A 21,864-nucleotide genomic window follows, 5' to 3' on the forward strand; every position below is an offset into this window, starting at 1 on the left:
TTGGTGTCTTCACTGATGCTTGAAATGATTGATCAGATTCATCATGATAAAGCAATTATTGAAATAATAGTCAACTAATTTAGTGTAAAGATTCAAAAAAATTGCTGAAAGAATGTAAGAGCTGTAATTAAGCCAAAATTATAGAAGAAATACATATATTGTGCATTTAAGATAATAAAACAATATTTGTTTGTAAATATTTTCTACCCAAAACTCTTCAAATTGCAGTATTAGCTTCATCTGATTCAAAGTCTTTAAGAAAATTAAGTGCTTTTTGCTGCCCAACGATTAATTAGTAATCCAAAAAATCAGGCCTAGCGTAGAAGCATTGTTAGAAGCATTTTTTAGCTGCAGATGCATCCTTTTCTACAAAGGATCAAGTGTTCACTAATGAATGCTGTTATTGCATTTTAGGCAATAAGATATAATTATTTTTTATTTAATAAAGGAAATGAAACATTTGTTTAGTTGCATCTTTTAATACATTTCTAATATATATATAAAGGCTTAAATGAAAAATCTGAAGACTGTTTCAATTAAAGTTAAAATAATCAATGGTTGCAATGCTACTTGCAGATATTCATTTCTGCGTCCCGAATCATCTCCAGTGGGTATGGAGATTATTTGCAGTGTTTGGGATCATCACACTGTTCATGACCCAGTTTGGGTCGAACCTCAGCTGGCAGACAGTTGCCTTTACATTTGTCTGGAGAATGCAAAATGAGAACAAATCACCAGCCTGCCACCACCATGCTTTGCAGTTGAGTATTTGTCATCCTTGAACGTTAAGATGACTCGATCGTACATCTTATCAACAGCAGAATGTTTGTATTTTGAAGTTTTGTTAGCTTCTTTTTCATCCGACACCAGAAACTCTCTTGGCATTTTCAGCTTAACATACCATTACCTCTGAGGCTGCAGCATCCAATTAGGAGTTTGTCCTTGTTTCACCTCCCTGCTGCAAGGGAAGATGGGAGGCAAAGTTTCAGATTAAGTGGCTGGTTGGCAAGTCATTAAGACATGGGGAGACATGAGTGGGAAGAGTAAAAATTGAGTAGGAGCACCTAGGGAGACGGAGAGGCGCAGTTATCATGGCGCCTTTTAATCATGCATGCACTCTGAGGTTTTGCGTGTAATTCTGCTAGTGGAGGCAGCTGTGAACATTATATATAGGAGAAAACTGCAGAGGAACAGAGCTGGTGGTCTGAAGCTGTGATGTAATTCTGAGGGAGGGATGTCTGATTGAACTGAAACATTATGCTGCCAGAGGACAATGCTAACCCCGTCACTGCACACTGCATGCTTCCAACTGTCTGCATGATGCTTCTGCAGAGGTAACCCTTTCATACCCTCAGAAGGAAACTAAAGTTTCATTTGTTACTGTGTAATATCATCTCTGCTGCCTGGATGTAGATATAATGCTACTGGCATTGAACTGTCTTCAGTCAGAGGCCTCTTCAGATTCACTGCAAAACAGACTGCTTTTGGATATTATTCCTGCCCACAGCGTTACCATCCACAACGACTAAAGATGAGTGGATGATATGAGTTATGACACTTCATTTCCCTTTGGGATACATAATATATATTTAATTCAATTGAACAAATTCGTTGGTGTAAGTTTTTTAGATTTTTATTTGTGTCATTTTATGCAAAACTTTGTGTCAGACTTCCCATAATATCTGACTAAAATATAATTCTGTGGCATTTATTATAGCAAAACGTGAACAACCTGAAGGGATTATTCTTTTGTAAAGATGGCGGCTGTGCGTGCAGCTTGATTGCAGAAAGAGCCGGCCGGCCTTTAAACTGTTACCGGTTGCCATAGTTACCTGCAGTAATCATGTTGTTTTAGCATTAGAAATATGTTATGCTACCAAATTGGCTTTAGTGACCCATTATTGATCCATAGGTGTTACGTTCAGAGGAGTTAAGATAAAGGCGAGAAAAAATGTCCCAAACTTCAGTCGCTACACATTACTTACAAGGAATATTAAAGCAGTTTTACTTACTGTACGGACAGCTTTCAGTGAGATATGTGTTGTCTAAAACTGTAAATCTTCATTAAAATAAAACATGTTTAGCTTGCAAAAGGACAAATGAGTAGTAATATTCCTTTTTTGGTCTCTGTTACTGGAAAAATTAAGATGAAGCAGGTAACTATCTGAAATTAAAAATGTATCAAGCTGAACGGAGGCTATGTGATGAACTAAAAATAAAACCTCCGACATCTGCAGTCGACCAAACCTGCACCAGGCAAAGAGAGGTGATTGCTGTTTGGTCGATTCTGGCTTGCTTTCTGCAGGTGACATGCACAGTGTAATGGGAGCTGACGCAGCGTGACGTCCACTGACGAGGAGTTCAAAGTAACGATCACCAGTCGTACATTGGTTAGCTTCCATTGGCTAGGTTACCTACCTGCTGATTTCTGCAGGAATAAAAGGCCTATAGTGAAGCACAGTTAATGATTGGGACAATTCATGGTGGCCCAAATGAAGACCAACCCGGTCAGTTTGATAGAGATGGAGAAATGCATCTGGTTGTCTCTTCCTTACGTCCTCATGTGTGGGGACGATGTCCCTCTTAATTGTCTCACAGCGTTCGTCCAACCGGCTTCTGTCTCTTTGCATCGGGGGGGAAGCTTCCTGGTGACCCGTGTTTTGTTCTCTGCTGCCCATCTCATCATCATCGCTCGCTGTGTTTGACTTTGTTTGATCGTCTGTCTGCCTGGCTAACCGGGCCGCCGTTCTGTCCGTGTGCTCACTGCAGTGAAAGACATCATGGCATTTGAAACAGCAGGACGCACTGTGTGTCTAAATGTCAGCTAAGCCCATTGGTAATAAACCCTCCCTTACGTTCCAGTGTCTGTGTTTTTCTTTGTCTTTTTGTTATAGTCTTCCACCAATTTATCTCTCTTCTAAAAGAAAAAAACCTTCAAAAATAAAAACTGACTTTCTTGTGTGTTTCTGTCCAGGATCATCCATGAGGACGGTTTTTCTGGTGATGACGTAAAGCAGTACAAGCCTGTCGTTTACAGCAACACCATCCAATCTCTGGCTGCCATCGTCCGCGCCATGGATACGCTGGGCCTGGAGTACGGAGACAAAGAGCGCAAGGTCAGAGAAATGCTTTCCAAAACAGATCCACCGCTCATGAGCTGCAAAACATACGCACCGCTTCCCAAATGTGTTGGCCGGACTTGATCTGCAAACTCAAATGCTTCACAGTCACAACCAAGTCCAGTTTATTTTCATTTCAGCAACAACACAGTCAACGTGCTTTACATCATAAAAACATCGTACAGTCATCAATTGTGAAACAAGCAATAAGATTATATTTAGTCATGTATCATCATCAACTCATCTACACATGAAATATGTGTTTCACTAGTTAAAGGAAACTCTTAACAGGTGGGATTTTTGCTTTTATTTAAAGGAACTCAGTTTTCAGCTGTTTTGCAGTTTTCTGGAAATTTGTTCCAGATGTGTGGTTCATAGAAGCTGAAAGCTGCTTCTCCATGTTTGGTTCTGGTTCTGGGGATGCAGAGCAGAACCAGAACCAGAAGACCCGAGAGGCCAGGAAGGTTGATACAACAACAGCAGCTCTTTAATGTTTTTTTTGGGGTTTTTTTACTGTTAAGCCGTTTATAAACTAACAACAGTATTTTAAAGTCTATTCTCTCAGTGAAGGACTTTAGAACTGGGGTGATGTGCTCTATCTTGATGGTTTTAGTCAGAACTCCAGCAGCAGCGTTCTGGATCAGCTGCAGATGGAGGATTGACTTTTTAGACAGACTTGTGAAGACGCTGTTGCAGAAATGAATACGACTAAAGATAAACACATTGGACGAGTTTCTGTAGAACTTGCTGAGACATTATTTCTCTAATCCTAAAAATGTTCTTCAGGTGACAGAAGGCCACCTTTGCATTTATCTTTATGTGACTCTGAAGGTTCAGGTCAGAGTTCATCACTACACCACCACTATTTCAGTTTGATTTATAGTTTCTGTAATAACTGAAGCTGTGCTGACTCTAGATCTTTCCTCTTTGGGTCTAAAGATAAAAACTTCTGTTTTGTTTCTGTTCAGCTGGATAAAGTTTTGGATTTAGGATGAATTTGACCCACTAAGCTTTTCCTCCGGTTCCTGACACAGAAACACACTTCCTGTCTGTCAGCCACCTTGAGTCCAGCTCTTGTAACGGACTCACGTATCAGAGCAGCACAGTCCTCTACGTCCGCTACTCTTTGACCTCTTATTACGTTTCTGCAGATTTAATGATTGCTCTGTAATTATCTCTGTCATGGTCAGTGTTGGAGAACACTATAACTAATGCACATATTAACTCATCCTGGTATGTAATGACTTGGTCATCAACTGGTGCTGGAGGGGTTTGTTAATGTTAAACCTCCATAAAACTGCAGGGATGGAGCGGCAACATTAATGATCAATCAGAAGACGGGACAGAGATCACGTGACTGAAGCTGTTCAGCAGGGTCAGGTTAATGCTTACTCCACATCATGCAGTTTATAAAGTATTAATCCCTTTGTGAGGTTGATCATGTCTCCTGCTCTTTGTCTGTATAGCAGCAAATTGTTGGTTGTTGGAGCCATTTCTTCTGATATTTGATGTATGTCTCCCAGATGTAAAGGCTAATAGAAAAGGCTGTCAGCCAACTCTGTCATGCAGAATTCCATCTTGTCAGGCTACGTTAGTCCTGCTTCTGCCTTTGCTAAATCCCCACAGCAGGCAAGTTCAACATGTAATACGCTAATTGGGGATTATGTGTCTAATCCAAAGAATAACACCAGTTCTGTCTGAATTTGGCGCAATGGGGTAAAGGTTAATTAACAACGTGCTTAGTTATATCCAACATCTTATCTGTGTTTTGCTGCAACTTTGGTGCTAAAACACTCATAAACAATCTGTAAAGTCTCAGCTTATAGGAAATACACTTTGAGTTTGCTGCATTTAAATGGCCAGGGCACAATATTGTGGGAAAGTTTTCACAGAGGCTGTTCAACAGATAACGTTATACCTTTACAATTAAGCAAATTTATCTTTCAGTTTTGATTTTGACTTCAAATACATACAAAATAGTATTTGAAGCGCCAGCATTAGGCAAACAAACAAAGGAAAATCATTCTTTTATTTGGACAGAGACAGATTTACATCATGTATTCAGCTCTCATTTTTTTATTTGTAAATTTATCTACATTTAATCCCAAAATGAATCAGATTTTATTGATCTAAGAAGTTTGCGTCTCATTGCAGAAGAGATGCAACAACAAAGGAGCATCAACAAGAAAAAATCAGCTTTTATCTACATTTTATTAAAAACGGCATGTTGAAAAATACACCCTTCTTAGCTCAAAGGTCTGTCTTTGAAGCTGTAAAGTCTCCATGCCATTACCATAAACTGTAGTTCCCTTTACAGATTATCTATTAGCTTCAAGTCAGGACTCTGAAGAGTCAAATCTAAAGATGAGTTTGAGCCTTTTACCTGCCAGAGGTGTGAATAACTTTGAACAGCTCCATAAAACTTGCATTGAACTGAAATGAGTCAAAAACATTTCATTGTGAGTGAATAAATGTTTGTTCCTCAGTTCATTTCCACTCACTGCCAGATCATTGTCCTGAGTTCCTGTTCTGCTGTCTGCCACAAGCCTCTGAATAGTTTTTTTTTTTTTTTTTAATTTTTGCAGCATAAATCATTAACCTGCTGATTGCACGTTACTATCATGGTTGGTTCTGCATTTGGGTTCTCCTTCTGCAGCTACGGTTCACACAATGAACACTCTGCTTCTGGCTTTAACCTCTTTCAAAGGCACAGAATATTTTTACTCACAGCCAAGCTATTGATGTTCACTGCTGAGATGAAATAACAATACGCCTATTGATTAAGATAATATATCCTTGTGTGTGTTGGAGTGCTTAGTACACATCGGCATTGCGTTTCCTATTAGAGGTGACGGCTTCAGCTTTAAACCTAATGGACTGCTGCTGGTGTGTGTGTGTGCGTGTATGTAGGTGTGTGTGTGGCACTGCATTATGTTGTTAAATCCTCACATTTGAAAATATTGGATTGTAAACTGCAGAGAAATACTCTAAACGGTTACAAGAATCGACCTCTGACTAAGGAAGATGGTTACTTTGATTTTGTTGTTGCATCATTTCATTTGGTGGGATGTAAAAATAAGTCGGTCCCCGATGTCGAGTATCTGAAGGTGAAGACTATTAAGTTTTCTCCACAGGGGCTTCATGTTTTTTTATTTCCACTGCCTGAAGGCCTTGCTCCTGAAACCTTGAAGGATGCAGAACAGCCCTGTTTAGTGCACTTTAGTCGAACTCCAGACCATTTATCCAGAAAGTCCTGTTCATTTGGGGAGGTGTGAATGCTAATCGAACTCTGATGCGGACTAAAAAAGAAATGATTTGGTTCATCAGAATGTAGCTTGAGACCACTGGTCTGAGTCTTTCTCATGCAGAAAGAAAAAACTTTGTCAATACTCCACTGTCGGAAAATTGATTCCAATCGTGGTGCTTCCATTAAATAAGAGACACAATTAGAGTCACATGTAAATAAGTTTGTTCATGAAATACATCATTAAAACGTGATGTGGCTTCATCCTCTATACACTTCCTGTCTACCTCTTCATATTTTCTGCCAGAAGTAACATTCGGCTGTTGATCAAAAAAGTGTTTTTGTTGCAATTTTGAAAAATAAAAACACACAAAAAACAAAAAAACATTTCATCCTAACTTTTTATTGAAAAACAAGTTGTTTTTTAATTGACGTGTTTCCATTAAGTCATGGTCAATGGAAACATGGCTAGAGAAATGCAGAGATCCATGATGTGGTGAAATACATGAGAGGATGAAGGCAGATGATCTAAAAGTAGAAGCATTTTAGGAGACAGTGGACATTAGACAGACAGAAGGACACAGTGAGCTTTGTGTAAACTACAGTCTACACCTCACTTCCCCACCAAGGGACCAGACACACCGACTCCTATAAAGCACCAGGAGTGTGTGTGCGTGTGTGTGTGTGCATAAACACACCTTTCCTTATATTAAATAATCTTTTTTTAGTTTTTCAGGATGGCACTGATTGCTACCTTTGGCGCTCGCTCTCACCTCATCTTCTGTTAGCACCGCACCCACCCACCCCATCTGCTCCTGTGGCCTTCGCTGGTTGCTGTGGCAACCTGGTGTTTTGCCTTGCTCTCAACACATTCCGCAAGCTTGTGTCCAAGGGCGGTGTGACACACACGCGCGCGCAGCGACAGCAGGCCTGAAATAGACTGTGCTGCCACTGCCGTATGAAGCTTTGAGCACTTTTCACTCAGGCCTGAAGATATGAGCCACTTCACAGCATGTGGGAGCATCTCTCTGGATGCTCCTGCAGTGACCTGTTCAGTTCAGCTTTGGCTTTTCATTGCTTCTTTTCCAATAATGCAACAAGATTTGGTCACACACTGCAAAAATGCGAAATCTTACCTAATATTTTTTGTCTCACTTCTAGTGCAAATATCTTAGTATGTCTAAAAGAAGACAAAAGAAACTTACAAGTAACTTTTTAACATTGTACAGTACCTTGGTTTTAGTCAATAATTCCTTAATATTGATGAAAAGATCATAGTTTCTTTGGCATGAAGAAAATGTCTTAATGATATAATACTGAACTTAAAATCCTATATCTTGCTGAAAAGTTACCTGTAAGTTAGATTTTGTCTTATTTCAAGTTTAGTAAGATACTTGCACTACAAATTAAACCAAAGCTACTTGGTAAGACATGCAATGTTTTTGCAACGTCTTTTGAGCCAAATGTTTATAGTGGCCTCCAGTATGTCAGTAACATTTATCGGATTTCTGCTAACCTCCAAAAACCAACATGGGTCAATAAACATGATGTTTATTGAGTTTTCAGGTCATATGCTTTTAAAAAGAAGGAAAAACTTTAAATTTTATAGTTTTGAGCTGCTGACCCTTTTATCACCAGATCAAGCAGATAAAGGGAACAGTGGTCTAATAAATCTCAACCTTAAGCTGGTTGGTTGGTGTATCTATCACATGGTGATAATGAGAAAAATAAAATTAATGGTTTAAGATACTGTTCTGTCAGAATGTTAAAATGTGTAGAAACCTTTAAACTGTCCCTGGGGTTATGACACCATGATGGATTTGCAGATTAATTTTAAAAAATGGCTGCATGAAACCTTCCAAAAACAATGGCGATAAAGCATTCGACCGACTGAGATCAGATCAGCTTTTCCAACACAGTGATCATGCTGCACTGACAACAAACTACCTCAGGGAGTTAGATCCTCCTCATTAATTATTTAGCCCTGCTATTTCCAGCTAAAATCTATCTACAGCTTGATTTTCATAGCTGCTAAAATTTCAGGTTTAGACCAGATGTTGCTCATCTTTGTTGTTTATGGACAACTGAGACATGAATTGGTTTTGTTTACGACCGAAAGATGCTTAGTAAGAGGAGAGAGGTTGAACCGTGGGATGTGACCTCTTAGATTTATGTAGTTTTACAGTGGACATCTTATTTAGTCATTATAGAATAGAATAGAAATATTCTTGCGTCACACAGGATGACACAGTGGAGAAATTCAGGTATAGCATCAGATTTTAGGCATATAGATTCACACAAAAGATAAAAAATAATGGAAACAAAAATAAATTAGGAATAATGACGTGCCATACAGTAAGGACAAAATAATAACATAAAAATATTAGAAATGACAACCTCCAATCCAAGGAATGTGGAACTTTTAAAAAAAATGCATACACATCTGTGTATTGATAAGCAATCAACTATTTCCAATATATGAAAAATATAAATTGTGCAATCTTTACTTGTATTAAATAAATGTGTTTTTTGTAAATTTGATTTTTTAGGAAATCATGGCTGACCTTTCTTCCACCTCTGCAGAGCTTCACTTTATTTTTTTGCTCTGACTTTTCTGAAAGCACCAAGACCTCTTAAGAGTTCGCCTGAAGCCATCCTGTGTCAGCTGTTTAGTGAGTCTCTGCATTACTGATGGGTTAACCTTTAAATCCATTTTCCATATAGGAATTGCTTCAGTGGATTCAGACAAAGCTGGAGAGATAGCAGTATGTGTGTGTCTGTATTAGATGTTCGGTGCTTGTTGGGCAGTTGCGGTAAAGATCCGGTTCTTCTATCGCTCATAAACAGAGAATAAATGGCACTAAGTTTCACATGTCATTTAACAAAGCAACTCCACCAGAGTTTGTTTAGTTCCCCAAAATGTCTGCAGTTCATACTCCACTAAGAACAAAGTGTAAGATTTGAAAAAGGAAATAAACAATGCAACTTCTTTTGAACTAAAGCACAAATACTTTGGAGAAACACTCACCATTTCTACTGACTCTTGAAGACAGAGAGGCTGCACCATAAGGGGGGAGATGGGATGAACAGACGGATGGGATGAAGCGATGCACCGGCCAGAAAGCAGGCCAACCGGCTGGCCTGTTGTTGTGGAAACAGATTATTCTGAAGATTCGTTTGTGTGTGTCTGGATGAGTTTTAGGTTTGACATCCTTCCATAAAATCCTTTCTGCTCATTAAAAGTATGACTCCCTCCTTCTGAACACCCCAACTTTGGTTCCTAAATATTAATCTACACTTCAACAGTTTAACCAGGATACCTTAGTGTCTGAAATTATTTTCTAACTATTGATGTGTTTCATAGAGGTGGCAAACAGACTTTTTAAATCTCTAAGCTTCCCTTTGAGTCACCAACTCAAAACCTTTCTTTGTTTATAAAGAAAGTTTTGCTTTTAATCACTAACAAAAGAAATTGGCCAATGAAACTATGTCAAGCTAATATGTGACAAGCAGGAATGGCTGACAAGCAAAAGCATTTGACCAAACTGGGAATCCTGGATGCTGCTTCATGAGATTGCCAAAGGTGAAGTCAGAAAGATAAACCTGGTCATTGATGGTGGTAGAAACAGTTTTCACTGAAGGCATGAGCGCCACAAAATCTATAGATCAAAAGACGGAGAAGAAAAAAATCTTACACGCACTTTAAGACAAATGCAGTTCATATCCAGAGACCTGACAATCTAATCCAATACTGTAGATGGTTATTATATACACATATACATATTCAGTTGTTTACAATACTTGATGAAAACCATTTGTTTAAGAAAGCTCAACCATTGTTGAGGAATTTATAATGATTAATGATTGAATGATACAGTTGGAACTTAAACAACATTTGAATGATATATTTTGGATAATTAAAGTTTGGTACGTAGAGGAGCTGGTAGAGCATCAGCTGCTTCCGCCATGTTCTTTTTGGGGGAAAAACTTTAACCTAAAAGCTGATGGTGATGGGATGAGAGAACTTTCTGGTTCTGTTGTTGATTTCTAAAAATATTTATTTCAGAGAAGATGGCTGACTGTCTAGCTTCACCTGCACAAAGTATATAAAAATGGGTTTGGAACAATGCCCTGTGGTGCTCCTGTACTAGAGACTCTTAACATCTTGAGTTTGGGACTAAAAGCAGACTCCTGGGAAGCTCAGTGGGAAAAGTTGTGAGTTCAATTCCAGCATTCTCATTTTATGTGTAGGTGTGCTCCTGGGCAAGGCACTAAACCCCAAATTACCTACTGATCAGAGCATGAATGTGTTTCTGTTGTAAAGCCGCAGTGATGAGAAACAATGACCAGAAAAACACTGTATAAAATTACATTATTTACCTTGTTGGAGTAAATATTCTGTGATTTATCATAAATGTGGAGAAGTTGAGGGTCTGATGTTAAATTTGTTAAATTTGTCCTTCGAGTTCTGCAAGACCAAAGATCATGTAGTTGTTCCCACTTCTTGGATTAATATTTTTTATTTTACTTTATGCCTATTAATTAATTATTGATCAATAATGGAAGGATTATAAATGTACGTTTCAGGAAATGACAAACTTTCAGATTTTAGCTGTTTTGATCAAGGTGAGCTGAAAAATGTTTGATACATTTTCCACAACAAGATTAAGACTCAAATAAAAATGGCTCCTAATGTTAATCAGAGTAGAAATCAACTGGGGTTCACCTGATTAAATAAAGGAAAATAACCTTTTAGGTTGTAGATCATCACACCTGGTGTGTGTGCGTGAGTGTGAGGGGTGTGGGAGTGTGCGTCTGTACCAGGTTTTTATATGGTTGTGGGAACCTATTTCTGTCTACAATGTGGGGTTATGGGGACCATTGCTCCTTGTGGGGACATTTTCTTGGTCCCCATGATGGTTAGGTTTAGGTTTAGGGTAAAGGTTAAGGTAAGGGTTAGGGTCAGGATTATTGTAAGGGTTAGGCTGTGGAAATTAATGTAAGTCAATGTGAAGTCCCCACAAGTGATGAAAACACGACGGGTGTGTGTGTGTGTGATAGATCCTTTCCAACCAGGTTAAGAAGGTCACCATGTAGACTGAGCTTTTTATACACTCACACACACTCCCAATCCAATGTTTGAAGCTTGTTGGCGTGTTTTTTGGAGTGTGTGTGTTGCTGTTTGAAGTCCTGTGCTCTCTTTGATGCCGCCCCCTACTTTCCACCTTTATTTTCAGCATCATCCCATCGTCTCTCCGCCTCCTCGGTCTGTCATTCCTGTTTTTTCCTTTTCTTTCCTCCTTTATCGTGTTTCTCATCTTTTTTTCCTCCTGTTTTGACTTCCTGTTCTGTCTTTTTGCAGCCATTGTCATTTAATGTCTTGTCTTTTGGCAGGTTGGTGCAGCTGAGAGTTATTTCCTCAGATTTCCAGCAGTCATCTTTTGGACTTTCTATTCCCATAGCTCCGCAGATGGGAGGTGACGGGCTGGAATGAACTGCCTCAGTTTGAAGCCCTGGAGTGATGAGGAGTGATTTACTCAAAGATGCACACATTGTGGATTTTAGAGGATAAAAATAGTGAACCACAGAGCAAGAACAGAGAGAATTTTCGGCATTGTTGGAGTCAGATTGTCAGAAATGAAACGCATCCTAGCAACAGGGAGGACTGTGATCCTACACCTGAGATCAGCGATGCTGGTTTGATCAGTGTTGTCTTTGTTCCATTGTTGCTGCAGCTTAGGGTCTAAAACTGCAAGTTTTTTATTTTTACTTCAGCATTTCTCTGATGAAGCTTTCCCAGCTCAGTTCCACTGTTCCCAGTTTCTGTTCCCTCTTCTCCTCTGACTGGCTGGCTCCGCCCCCCGCTCTCAGTCCTGCTGCCATGCTCTCTCTTCTTCCTCAGTCCAAAGACTTGTATGTTTTATGATCTGGACTGCCTGCTGCTGTGAATGTGTGTGTGTGTGTGTGTGTGTGTGTGTGTGTGTGTGTGTGTGTGTGTGTGTGTGTGTGTGTGTGTGTGTGTGTGTGTGTGTGTGTGTGTGTGTGTGTGTGTGTGTGTGTGTGTGTGTGTGTGTGTGTGTGTGTGTGTGTGTGTGTGTGTGTGTGTGCCAGTCACTGTGATAGCCTGCCAACCAGTACAAACTGGGATGAAATCGAGCATTCTGCCAACTCTGCTGGTGAGCAACTCAGGAAATGGATGAAAGAAGTAAATTAAAGCAATCATTTGGTTCTCTTTTATAATGCATCTTTTACATCTTTAAGTCCTCAGAAAAACCCTAAAATTAGATTCTTGAAAGCTGAGCTGATTTTGACAACAAAAAACAAAATACGTAATTTCAATGGATAAAAATGTAAATTTTATCCACCCAAAAACATGCATTTGATGTTGTTAGGTGGGTGGAAAGAAGCTGGACCAAAGCAACATCATTTACTTTTAAAAACCAATGTTTACCTCCGTTTCAAACAAATAGTTATCAAAAGTTTTTATTATGGTCTTTGAATTATTAATGTGAATATGTTTGAAACAAACTGACTGAAATTTAGAAACTGAGGTGATAAATGGGTCATAATATTCTAATATTCTCTTAATTTACAAGTTGACAACATTTTTTGATTGGAATAAAGGTTTTATTAAAATATTTAGCATATTTTATGTTTCTGCAGCACTGGTGTCTCACATTGTGACATTATGTGTGTATATATGACAGCGCGGCTGTATTACTCATCGAGTTGCTCATTTGCATGAAAGCATTTAAAGCAGTGGGATGATTGAAGCGATGCACCTGACAGGATCATTTCTGCGTCTGAAGCAGAGGTCAGCGTCGCTCTGAGATCCACTCACTCAGCTGCAGCCGCCTGTTTTAGTGCTTTCCCTTCTGTTTGTGTGTCGGTGAACCAGCAGTGCATTTAAATAGGAAAGCCTGTCAAAGTGCATAACATCAGGAAGATTCAGAGTGGAGCCTTAAGGGAAGAAAACACACACTCACACCCTCGTACAACCAGTCCAGAAATCGCCTGGTAGCATCTTTCTCACTCTCTCTCTGTTTCTCTCTCTATCTCTCACACACACGCAAACACACAGGTGTAAGTCACAGCCTGACTCCCTCAGCAACCAGACTGGTGCTGCCAGCATCACATGACAGGCACATGGACCCGTCGAGCCACAACACCCCACTAAGAACAGAACCATGATTCCTGGTTTCTGTCGTCCACGGTTACCAAGGCTGTCGATCACAGATGCTGGTTTGCAAAACACTTTAGAATGTGCAATAAAAAATTTTAAATCTATAAAAAACAAATCACATGCAGAGACAGAAGGAAATATAGCTGTCATGATAGTGCTGCAAAATAAGATCGCATAGTAAAAAAATAAGTGTTTTTTTTATAACCTGACTTACGAGCGTCAGTTATGTTACTATCTCTAATCATAGTCATATATTTAAATTCACATTAATTTTGTCTATTTATATGATGCACCCCAATAATCAAACGACTCCGGTTTAGTTTCAGTCATATTCCCATTCAAACACAGTTAATTTAATTCCCTCCAGCTCCATCCACTCACAACTCAGAATCAGATGCCCTGCGGACAAAAATGCTAATAAAGTCTTTTTTCCTACTGATTTTTGGTCATTAGAAGAACAAATTGTAAATTTCCTGGCATGCATTCTTTTGTGACTTTTGCAGTTCATTCGATTTTCATGCTTCTCGGTTTCCGACCCACAAAACACCAGCAGCAGAGACTTCGGCAACAACTGACTGATAGGTACAAACATCGATTAAAAAGTCTATTAAAGAAGAGCGTGGTCACAATACTAACTGACTCAACAGTCAGTGTTGAGTCCCACATTAGTGTTTGACCACACTAGTATGTAGCCAGAGGAGAAGATGCCATTTTTGTGGTTTTGTACCTTTCTCCCATGCATTTATGAGGCCTTTGTTTGCTAAATAGATAATTTGCTATATTTCCAATGTGTTAAATCATCCGATCTCATAAACATCAAGCTAAGGTTTATAGCAGAATGAGCTGTTTGGCATTTGCAGAGAAAATTCTGCAAGTTTTTCATGATCACAACCAACATTTTAAACATTACTGCTAAACCCCCAAAATGCTTAAGTTCATGGAGAACAGTGAGAAAGCTGGTGTGATGAAAGTCACAAACATGCCTGTGATCAGTCATAAAGACACCCCCATTTATGAGTCTAATAGAGGTTTTTTGAAAGGTGCATGCAGACATCAGGGATTTGGTTCTCAGGTGCTCAGAGGCAGAAAGACAACAAAACTTGAGACTCACGAGAGAAGGAAGAGGGAGCAATGAAGAGGAGGACAGAGACATGAATTATTCTCCCTAAGGTGGAAAAATGATGAAAGAAGTGGATGGAGAGAAGAAAAGACCAAGGAGATGGTCTTCTGGGGTTAGTGTGCTGACACACAATGCTACAACGCTATGTCCCTGTGAGCGTTTGGAGAGAGAGGATCAGGTTAAGAGAGCCTGAATTCCTGTTTCCTTCCCTCTGCTAAAGAGCAGAATATCATCACTTTCTGCTTTGCTTTAATGAGAAATAAAGCATGATGCTGTTTCCCAATGCGTGCACACTTAAGGTGCAGCGACACAAAATCCCAGCCTTGAACCGTTTGCATTAAGTTAAGCTTCATTCCCTGCAGACATCCATGTAGGAAAAAAAATAGAACATGACCAAAGCAGCAGGATTAAGTTTATCTGTTGCTGCCTTGGAGCTGCTTGCTAATAATTAGTAAATTCTGTTCACAAGGTCTTCCTAACGCCGCTGGGATTCAAATGGAAACTATTTGTAGCGTTCATTGTGAACTGATATTCCTGCATTGTTGTTGCTGTCGACCAGCCGCTGGTGGAGCTAATCAGGCCGGGCTAAAAATAGTCGCCTACCTTTAAGATGCATGCAGAATTTTCATCATGTGAAGCCTACAGTCAGTAGAGCTTTCATGGGTTTCACTGGTGTATCATTTAGCCGTGGTGGTAAAATGACCAGACTTGTGGTTCCACCAGAACAACTTTTACCACAGCACACGTCTGAATGTCTATGCCAAGATGGATCGAATCACAAAGATTACAAAATCCTTTTATGAGGGAGATTTCCATTGCATCTGACAAATTCTCAATGGCTTTTAAATCTGAGGACCTGTCAGTTCCTAGCCTGGTAAAAACCAGCCCATTGTCCCTTGATTGGTTGGCTACCTACTGTATATGTCTGAGCAAGCAGTTGAACAGATGTAGCTTATAGTGAGTGCAGATGTGCTATCTACTTCCATCCATCCATCCATCCATTTTCTGTACACCCTTGTCCCTACTGGGGTGCTGGTGCCTATCTCCAGCGAACGTTTCAGGCTCCCTGGACAGGTCACCAGTCTGTCTCAGGGCAGTTATCTAGTTCCATACCTAAGATATCTTACCAAATGGACTTTAAAGTGTTTTGTTGTTGCAGTTTAATGAAAGGCCTTCTCTTTCCCCAAACATTATGGATCTTCCTTTGGTTTCCACATGCAACGCTCTGATAATCATCCTCTTGTTTACATGCTGGTGAGCTTCCTTGGATCGCTTTGGGAATGATCTAACGGCTGCAGATGTGAAACAGCCCACAGGAGTTACTGATGTACTGATTCTAAAATTCGGCCATTTAACAAGTGGTTTGTGTGTAAAAATCACTTAGATGCTCAACTCACTCAGACTGTTCACCTGCATAGTGATATAGCCAACCTTTCTCAGCTGCATTGTGTAACAACATACATTTTCATTATGTCAGCAGTATTAGTTTTATGATTGTCAAAAAAACATTTCTACAATTAAACAATATAGCCAACTGATAAAATACTTTAAAAGTAGGAATGCAAACAATTTTAAGTTGAATAATTGTTTATTAAATTAAAATTTGTTGCAATTGATTAACTAATAACGTCCACTTAGTCCGTTTAGTGTTGTAGCGTGGCCACCATCCAGAAGAGGGCACTTCTGGTCATCCTTAAGTGGAGCCAGTTGATACAGAAATAAAGCTGGCAGGCCCATTTCAGTGCAGAAAAGAGAAATGGTTAAAAATGGTTTATTCAGTTAATATTTAATAGAGCTGACACAAAATAATGTTGAAATGCTATTGTTTTTTCTTTCTGTACCACGTTATGTAAAGACGGTTGTCCCTCTTGATACCAGAAAAAACTTTGTTTTTTAAGAAAATGGCTGCTTATCAATTAATCAGTAAGATTAATCAACTTTAGATCAACTCATTAATTGATAGCTTGCGTCCCTATTTAGAAGTTAAACAAAATGTTTTATTGTATTGTACTGAATCATTTTTTGAAGTGTGATTTAGTGATGGCGGTCCCTCTGTAAGTCTAGAGGTGTCGGTTATTTCTCCTCCTCTTCCAACCCGGATGTGACCCCTGGAGGAAACTTCAAACAAACCACAGCAGTTTTCCGTCAGTTTTCCGGCGGCTCGTGCCAGCGGGATGTCAGATGAGCTCTGATAAATGCTGAATGGTAACTCTAGTGTTCCTCTGGGCATGCTTTCAAGACAAACTACTGACAGGGATTTTTCATAACAACCCCCCCAACGCCAATCTGCAGCCATGCCAGGCCGCGCATTCCCCATAACTCTGAGGATAGGAATTCCTCCAGCTGCCAGCGCAGCGAGTGAAGTGTAGAAATCATTGAGTATTTTAACATTTATTGTCATATTAGAGTTTCAGACCCTTTCAGTGGAAGTGCTGTGTGCATTGAACTCTTCTCTGTCATGTAAATCCTTCATGCTGTTGAGACTCTCAATTATATCAACCTCAAAATAGAAACAGAGATAATTAAAGTGTCTCGGTCTGCTGTATCAAGAACCGGGCCTCTTGAAGGTCCATTCTGCTTTTCCAGTCTGGACAGCGGCATTCTGGGAAATATCTGTTTAAAATATGTTTGGATGAGTGTTGTCAGGAGTTACGTTTGGCCCTCATCCTTTATGTGTGCAGGATGATTGCAGAAAGAAAAACCCTTTAATTTCCTGAGCTTCCATTTCTATTTCTTCTCTTGCTGTAATTTTCTTGCTGGGTTATATAAACATTTCCTTGAACTCTCTCTGTGTTTTACACACACACTCAGGCAGATCCCTGGGATTGTTTCATTTATCTGTGGGCCTCGTAGAAAGAACCTCAGACATTTGAATCTATATTGGTGCCAGTCTCCAGCTGTCATCGGGCGGAGAGGCGGGTTGCACCCCGACATGTTGACAGTCCATCACAGCAGAAGGCTGGAGTGGTAAAGACATTACTGGCTGTAAAATAAATGAGCAATGTCAAAGAAAATGTATGTTTCACGTTAAAAAATACAAAAATTGCTCAAGAAATATTGTGGATAAGGACAACAATGCCATTGTATTCACAATTAGATAAATAAATACTGTTATTGGTAAATATGTTATTGATAAATAATAAGTACTCCATGTGTTAAATTTATTTGTGGGGTTTTTTATCTATTCACTTAATTGTTTTTAATTTTGCAAAGCTGCTTTACGTACTTCAAAAGCTTTTATTTTTTATTGTTCTATTGTTGTTTTTATTTCTGGCTCTTTTTATTTCCTGTTCTAATGTTCAAATGGAAACGTGTGTGAAACAGAAGTGAACTCATTCTGACCAGAGATGATCCACAGAGAAAACTGAACCCATTACTAAATGAATAAACAATTAAATAAATACATTTTAAAAATCCTGAACTAAATAATAAATCAATCTGTTTCTGACTGACAAAATAATATCTCCATTAAGAATTTTAAAAATATTTATTTTGTTTTTATTTCATGGAGACATTAATTTATTTGATCATTTATTAACGACAGCATCATTTATTTATTTACTTTTCAAATGTACTGATCTTCACAGAAACAGAGAAAAAAGGAAATTATGTAGATTATTTACTGATGGGATGTGATTAGAAATTTAATCGTTGGCTTTGCAATTAATTTGACTTGATTAATCACATTTTTATCAAATAGGAGTTTTTGACACAAAAATCTGTTATCTATCAAATTAATTAGCTTGACGACTAAATCTATAAAGATAGATAATATTTAAACGAGTGTAAGCTTGTTGTGTCTTTGCTTCCATGCTGTGGTTCATCCAGATTCAGTCACATTCAAACTGCAGCTTGACTCGTCAGATTCTCCAAAATCGTCTAAATACGTTGGGTAAAATAAAAACCTCCAAATGACTAAACCTTCCAGAAGAGGGTTTCTGCGGAGTTCTATATTCAGAACCGCTCCACCTCCCTTCCGCTGCAGAACTCTTTCTGACCCATGATGCTGCTGCTCTGCTGTCCCCTGCCTGCTTATTTTTAATCCCAATATCAAGGAATTAATCCGTAAAATTTTAAGATCTTTGAATTGACTTTCTTGTCATATTTATACTGGATTGAATGGATTCTGACACATCTGGATCAGGATGGCCACGCCCTCAGTGCGATCAAACACTTTTTCCTGTTTTTAATTCATCAGCATTACTGTGTTAAAGTATCTGCCCTAAAACATTAATAATAATAATTTATGTAGTAGATCATATCCATGGCCGCATTTAAGCACTTTGCAGGAAACCAAATAAAACAAACAGAATAAAAACAAGATTATTTATTCATATTACTAATACACTGGATGTTTTTTTTGTTTGTTTTTTTTTACTTTCTAGTACCACAAAAGTGTCTTTTTATTTTTGTGTCCATCAGTGCTGACTCACTACCTAAACTGGGAATATTAATACAGTCATGCACTTAGAATGAGTCACCTCAGGCAGAATTATCCAATCATCTCTGCAGCTCCTCCCGATGTAAACAACAATACCTTTTCACAACAAAAACATCGTCTGTGGATGAGTCCATCACATTATCTGACTTATTATTTTGATTATGCTGATGTGCTTCACCGATCCTCCCTGAAGGTTGAGCAGTTCAGGGCGGCCCGTCCGGTCAGGTCAGAGCAGCCGGGTCGTCTCAGATTAACGGGAGACGAGATGATGGGTGTTGATGTCAGAACCGTTAAAAACCATCGAGTTGTTTCCATGAGAATGACTCCAGCGCTTTTGTTCTGCAGAGTTCTGTATTAAACGTCAGACTTCACGTAAAGACTATACGTGATAACATCTGCAGACAACGTGTGAGGCCAGTTGCACACAGTTTACCTCGCACTCATGCACACAAACAGCAACACGGTCAGCGCTGCTATTTCTGCTGCACAGATGGAGAGCGGCAAAGAATATCAGTCCGAGAAAAAGAGGAAAAAACGAAGCGAGGATGAAGAAACAGAGCAACAAATACCAGCATGAGCTGCATTAATAGATGCATAAACTCTATTTAATCCAACAGAGAAGCTCTTTGTGTTTCTTTCCTGGGAGGGAAAGGAGTTAATGAAATTAATGGGGCGTTCTACTTTTTCTTATTGCTCTGTTATTTTTGTTTGTCCTGTCATTTTACTGCATACCAGATGTCTGCATCACATGTACATCATTTAGACTAAACACAGAATCAGCTGACTAAAAGTGACATTCCTGCTACATGTTTAAAATGAAGAGACTTTTCAAGTTCAAATTGTATTGAACCCAAAGAGCTTTGACTGGTTATTTCTGAAGGACTGCAACTTTGTAAGGAGACTTTAATCAGAGTCTGTCGCTGTGCAGCTTTTAGTTTCCTCGTCTTTATAAATAAGGTTGTCTAGAATGTAATAATATTAAAGATAACTAAGCTGGCAAGGAGTTTAGAAAGTCCAGAGACCATCAGAGTGCCAGACGGCATAAATATACCTTTATCATCATAAAACATTTACAGCTTGTTTACGCAATAATAGTCAGATTGAATTTAACACATCCACATAAAACTATAGCAGCATGAAAATTACAGCAACAGCTTGGAGGGTTGAGCTAACCTGTAAGCTGATTTGATAAAGTATTTACACCTCCATGTTGGGTTGGGATAGACCGACACTTTAGCTCATAATGTTACATAGATTTAAGTTCAGCTTCTTTTGCTTCTGTACCATTAAATAAAATCCAGTGTGATTTGAAAAGATCAGATAATTAGTAAATTCATTTAAAAATACTTTGTTTATTCCAAAGGGAAATGAAATGTTGTATATGAAACTTATCCACGTACAAAGTGAAAATGTTCCTACTCGGATATTGCAAAACTGTCGTGACATTTTCTCATCATACGAGAGCAGACCTAAACAATTTACCAGATTTAAAGTCAGCATCGATATGACAGATATGGTGATGTTACAAACATTAAGTTTACCGCTAGATCTGGTGCTTCTGTAAAAAAAATATATTTCTCAGCTGTTTTCTTTAAATTTCTGAAAGAATAAACGATGAACTTTTCTTTTTTTATATCCTTCAGCTGACTTTTATCAGCTCTGAAAGCAGAGAGTCGAGGTCCAAAATTATCTCTATGAAAACCAACAAACTGCTGGAATCTGACCAGCCACATGACTTTAATACGGTTTTCTAACAACATGTGAATCATTAGTGTCTCACAGGCTTGAGTGAAGAGATTTTGGGTGTTAATTGGGTATTTGAAAAAGAAATTGTTTGTTTTAGTCCCTGTCAGTGTTTCTCCCGGCTGTTTGCCGTGTAATTGGATAGAAAACGCCGTTCAGCGACCTCTGGAGCTGCTAAACGTCTGAACTGAGCGCTAACATCACTTCATTAATGTTGCGACAGAAAACACTGGGACTTCCTGCAATTCGTAAATAAACAGCAACTTATAAAGGTTAGCTTTCAATCATTTCAGAGAAAATTCGAAATGTGGATACATTAGAATATTTACTTACTTTCTTACGACTTGGCTCTGGAAAACTAGCATCTGTTGAAGTTCAGCTCAGAAATCTTTGTTAATCCTAAAGGATTCTTAAAGATAAATAAAAAACATAAATAGTAAAATTATACAATAGTAGACAGCAACCAATCTGGTAACATCAGCATCAAAGTGATGCTCACTTAAATACATCAATAGCTTCACAAGCACAAACACGTAAAAACAACTTTAATTTGTTTAGTCGGTGTAATTAAGAGTATAAAAGCCAATGAAAATAAATAAGAAAGAAACTGAAATTAACAAAAATAATAAGTTGACTACTTTGGTCAAACATGTAAAAGCAGCTGCAGCAAACCTTCTTTCAAATGATTCAGAAAGGCCAATTAGTAATTCTAAATATAATTCAAAATAAATAAAGCATGAAATCGCTCAGAGCAGAAAGTATAGAACTAGACTGAATAGATCTGCCCTGGTGGATCGGGAACTTTGTCACTGACACCTGATCTGGAGTTTTTATCAATATTAGAACTGAAACAGATATTAATATCTGATTGGTGTATCTCTAATTAAATCTTTAAATACGTTGGTTATAACCAATCAGCCTGATTCGCAGTTCAGTCCAAACCTTAATGAGGGTCAGACGCCGACTTCCTCTCCTGTATTTCTGTCGTGTGTGTAAAGTTGGAGTCAGAGGAAA

The 21,864-nt window shown here is 38.7% G+C and overlaps 1 protein-coding gene across 2 annotated transcripts in view; it reads left to right on the forward strand.

Moving 5' to 3' along the window:
• LOC102227659 (guanine nucleotide-binding protein G(o) subunit alpha) overlaps window positions 1–21,864 on the forward strand; it is a 104,949-nt gene that overhangs the window by 22,529 nt on the left and 60,556 nt on the right. For both annotated transcript variants that reach the window (XM_005795783.2, XM_005795782.2), the window contains exon 3: window positions 2,975–3,116. In XM_005795783.2, coding sequence (XP_005795840.1) covers window positions 2,975–3,116 — 142 coding nt within the window. The remainder of the gene's footprint in view (window positions 1–2,974; window positions 3,117–21,864) is intronic.

This window comes from Xiphophorus maculatus, chromosome 2 (assembly GCF_002775205.1).
Source record: "Xiphophorus maculatus strain JP 163 A chromosome 2, X_maculatus-5.0-male, whole genome shotgun sequence".
NCBI classification, from domain to species: Eukaryota; Metazoa; Chordata; class Actinopteri; order Cyprinodontiformes; family Poeciliidae; genus Xiphophorus; species Xiphophorus maculatus.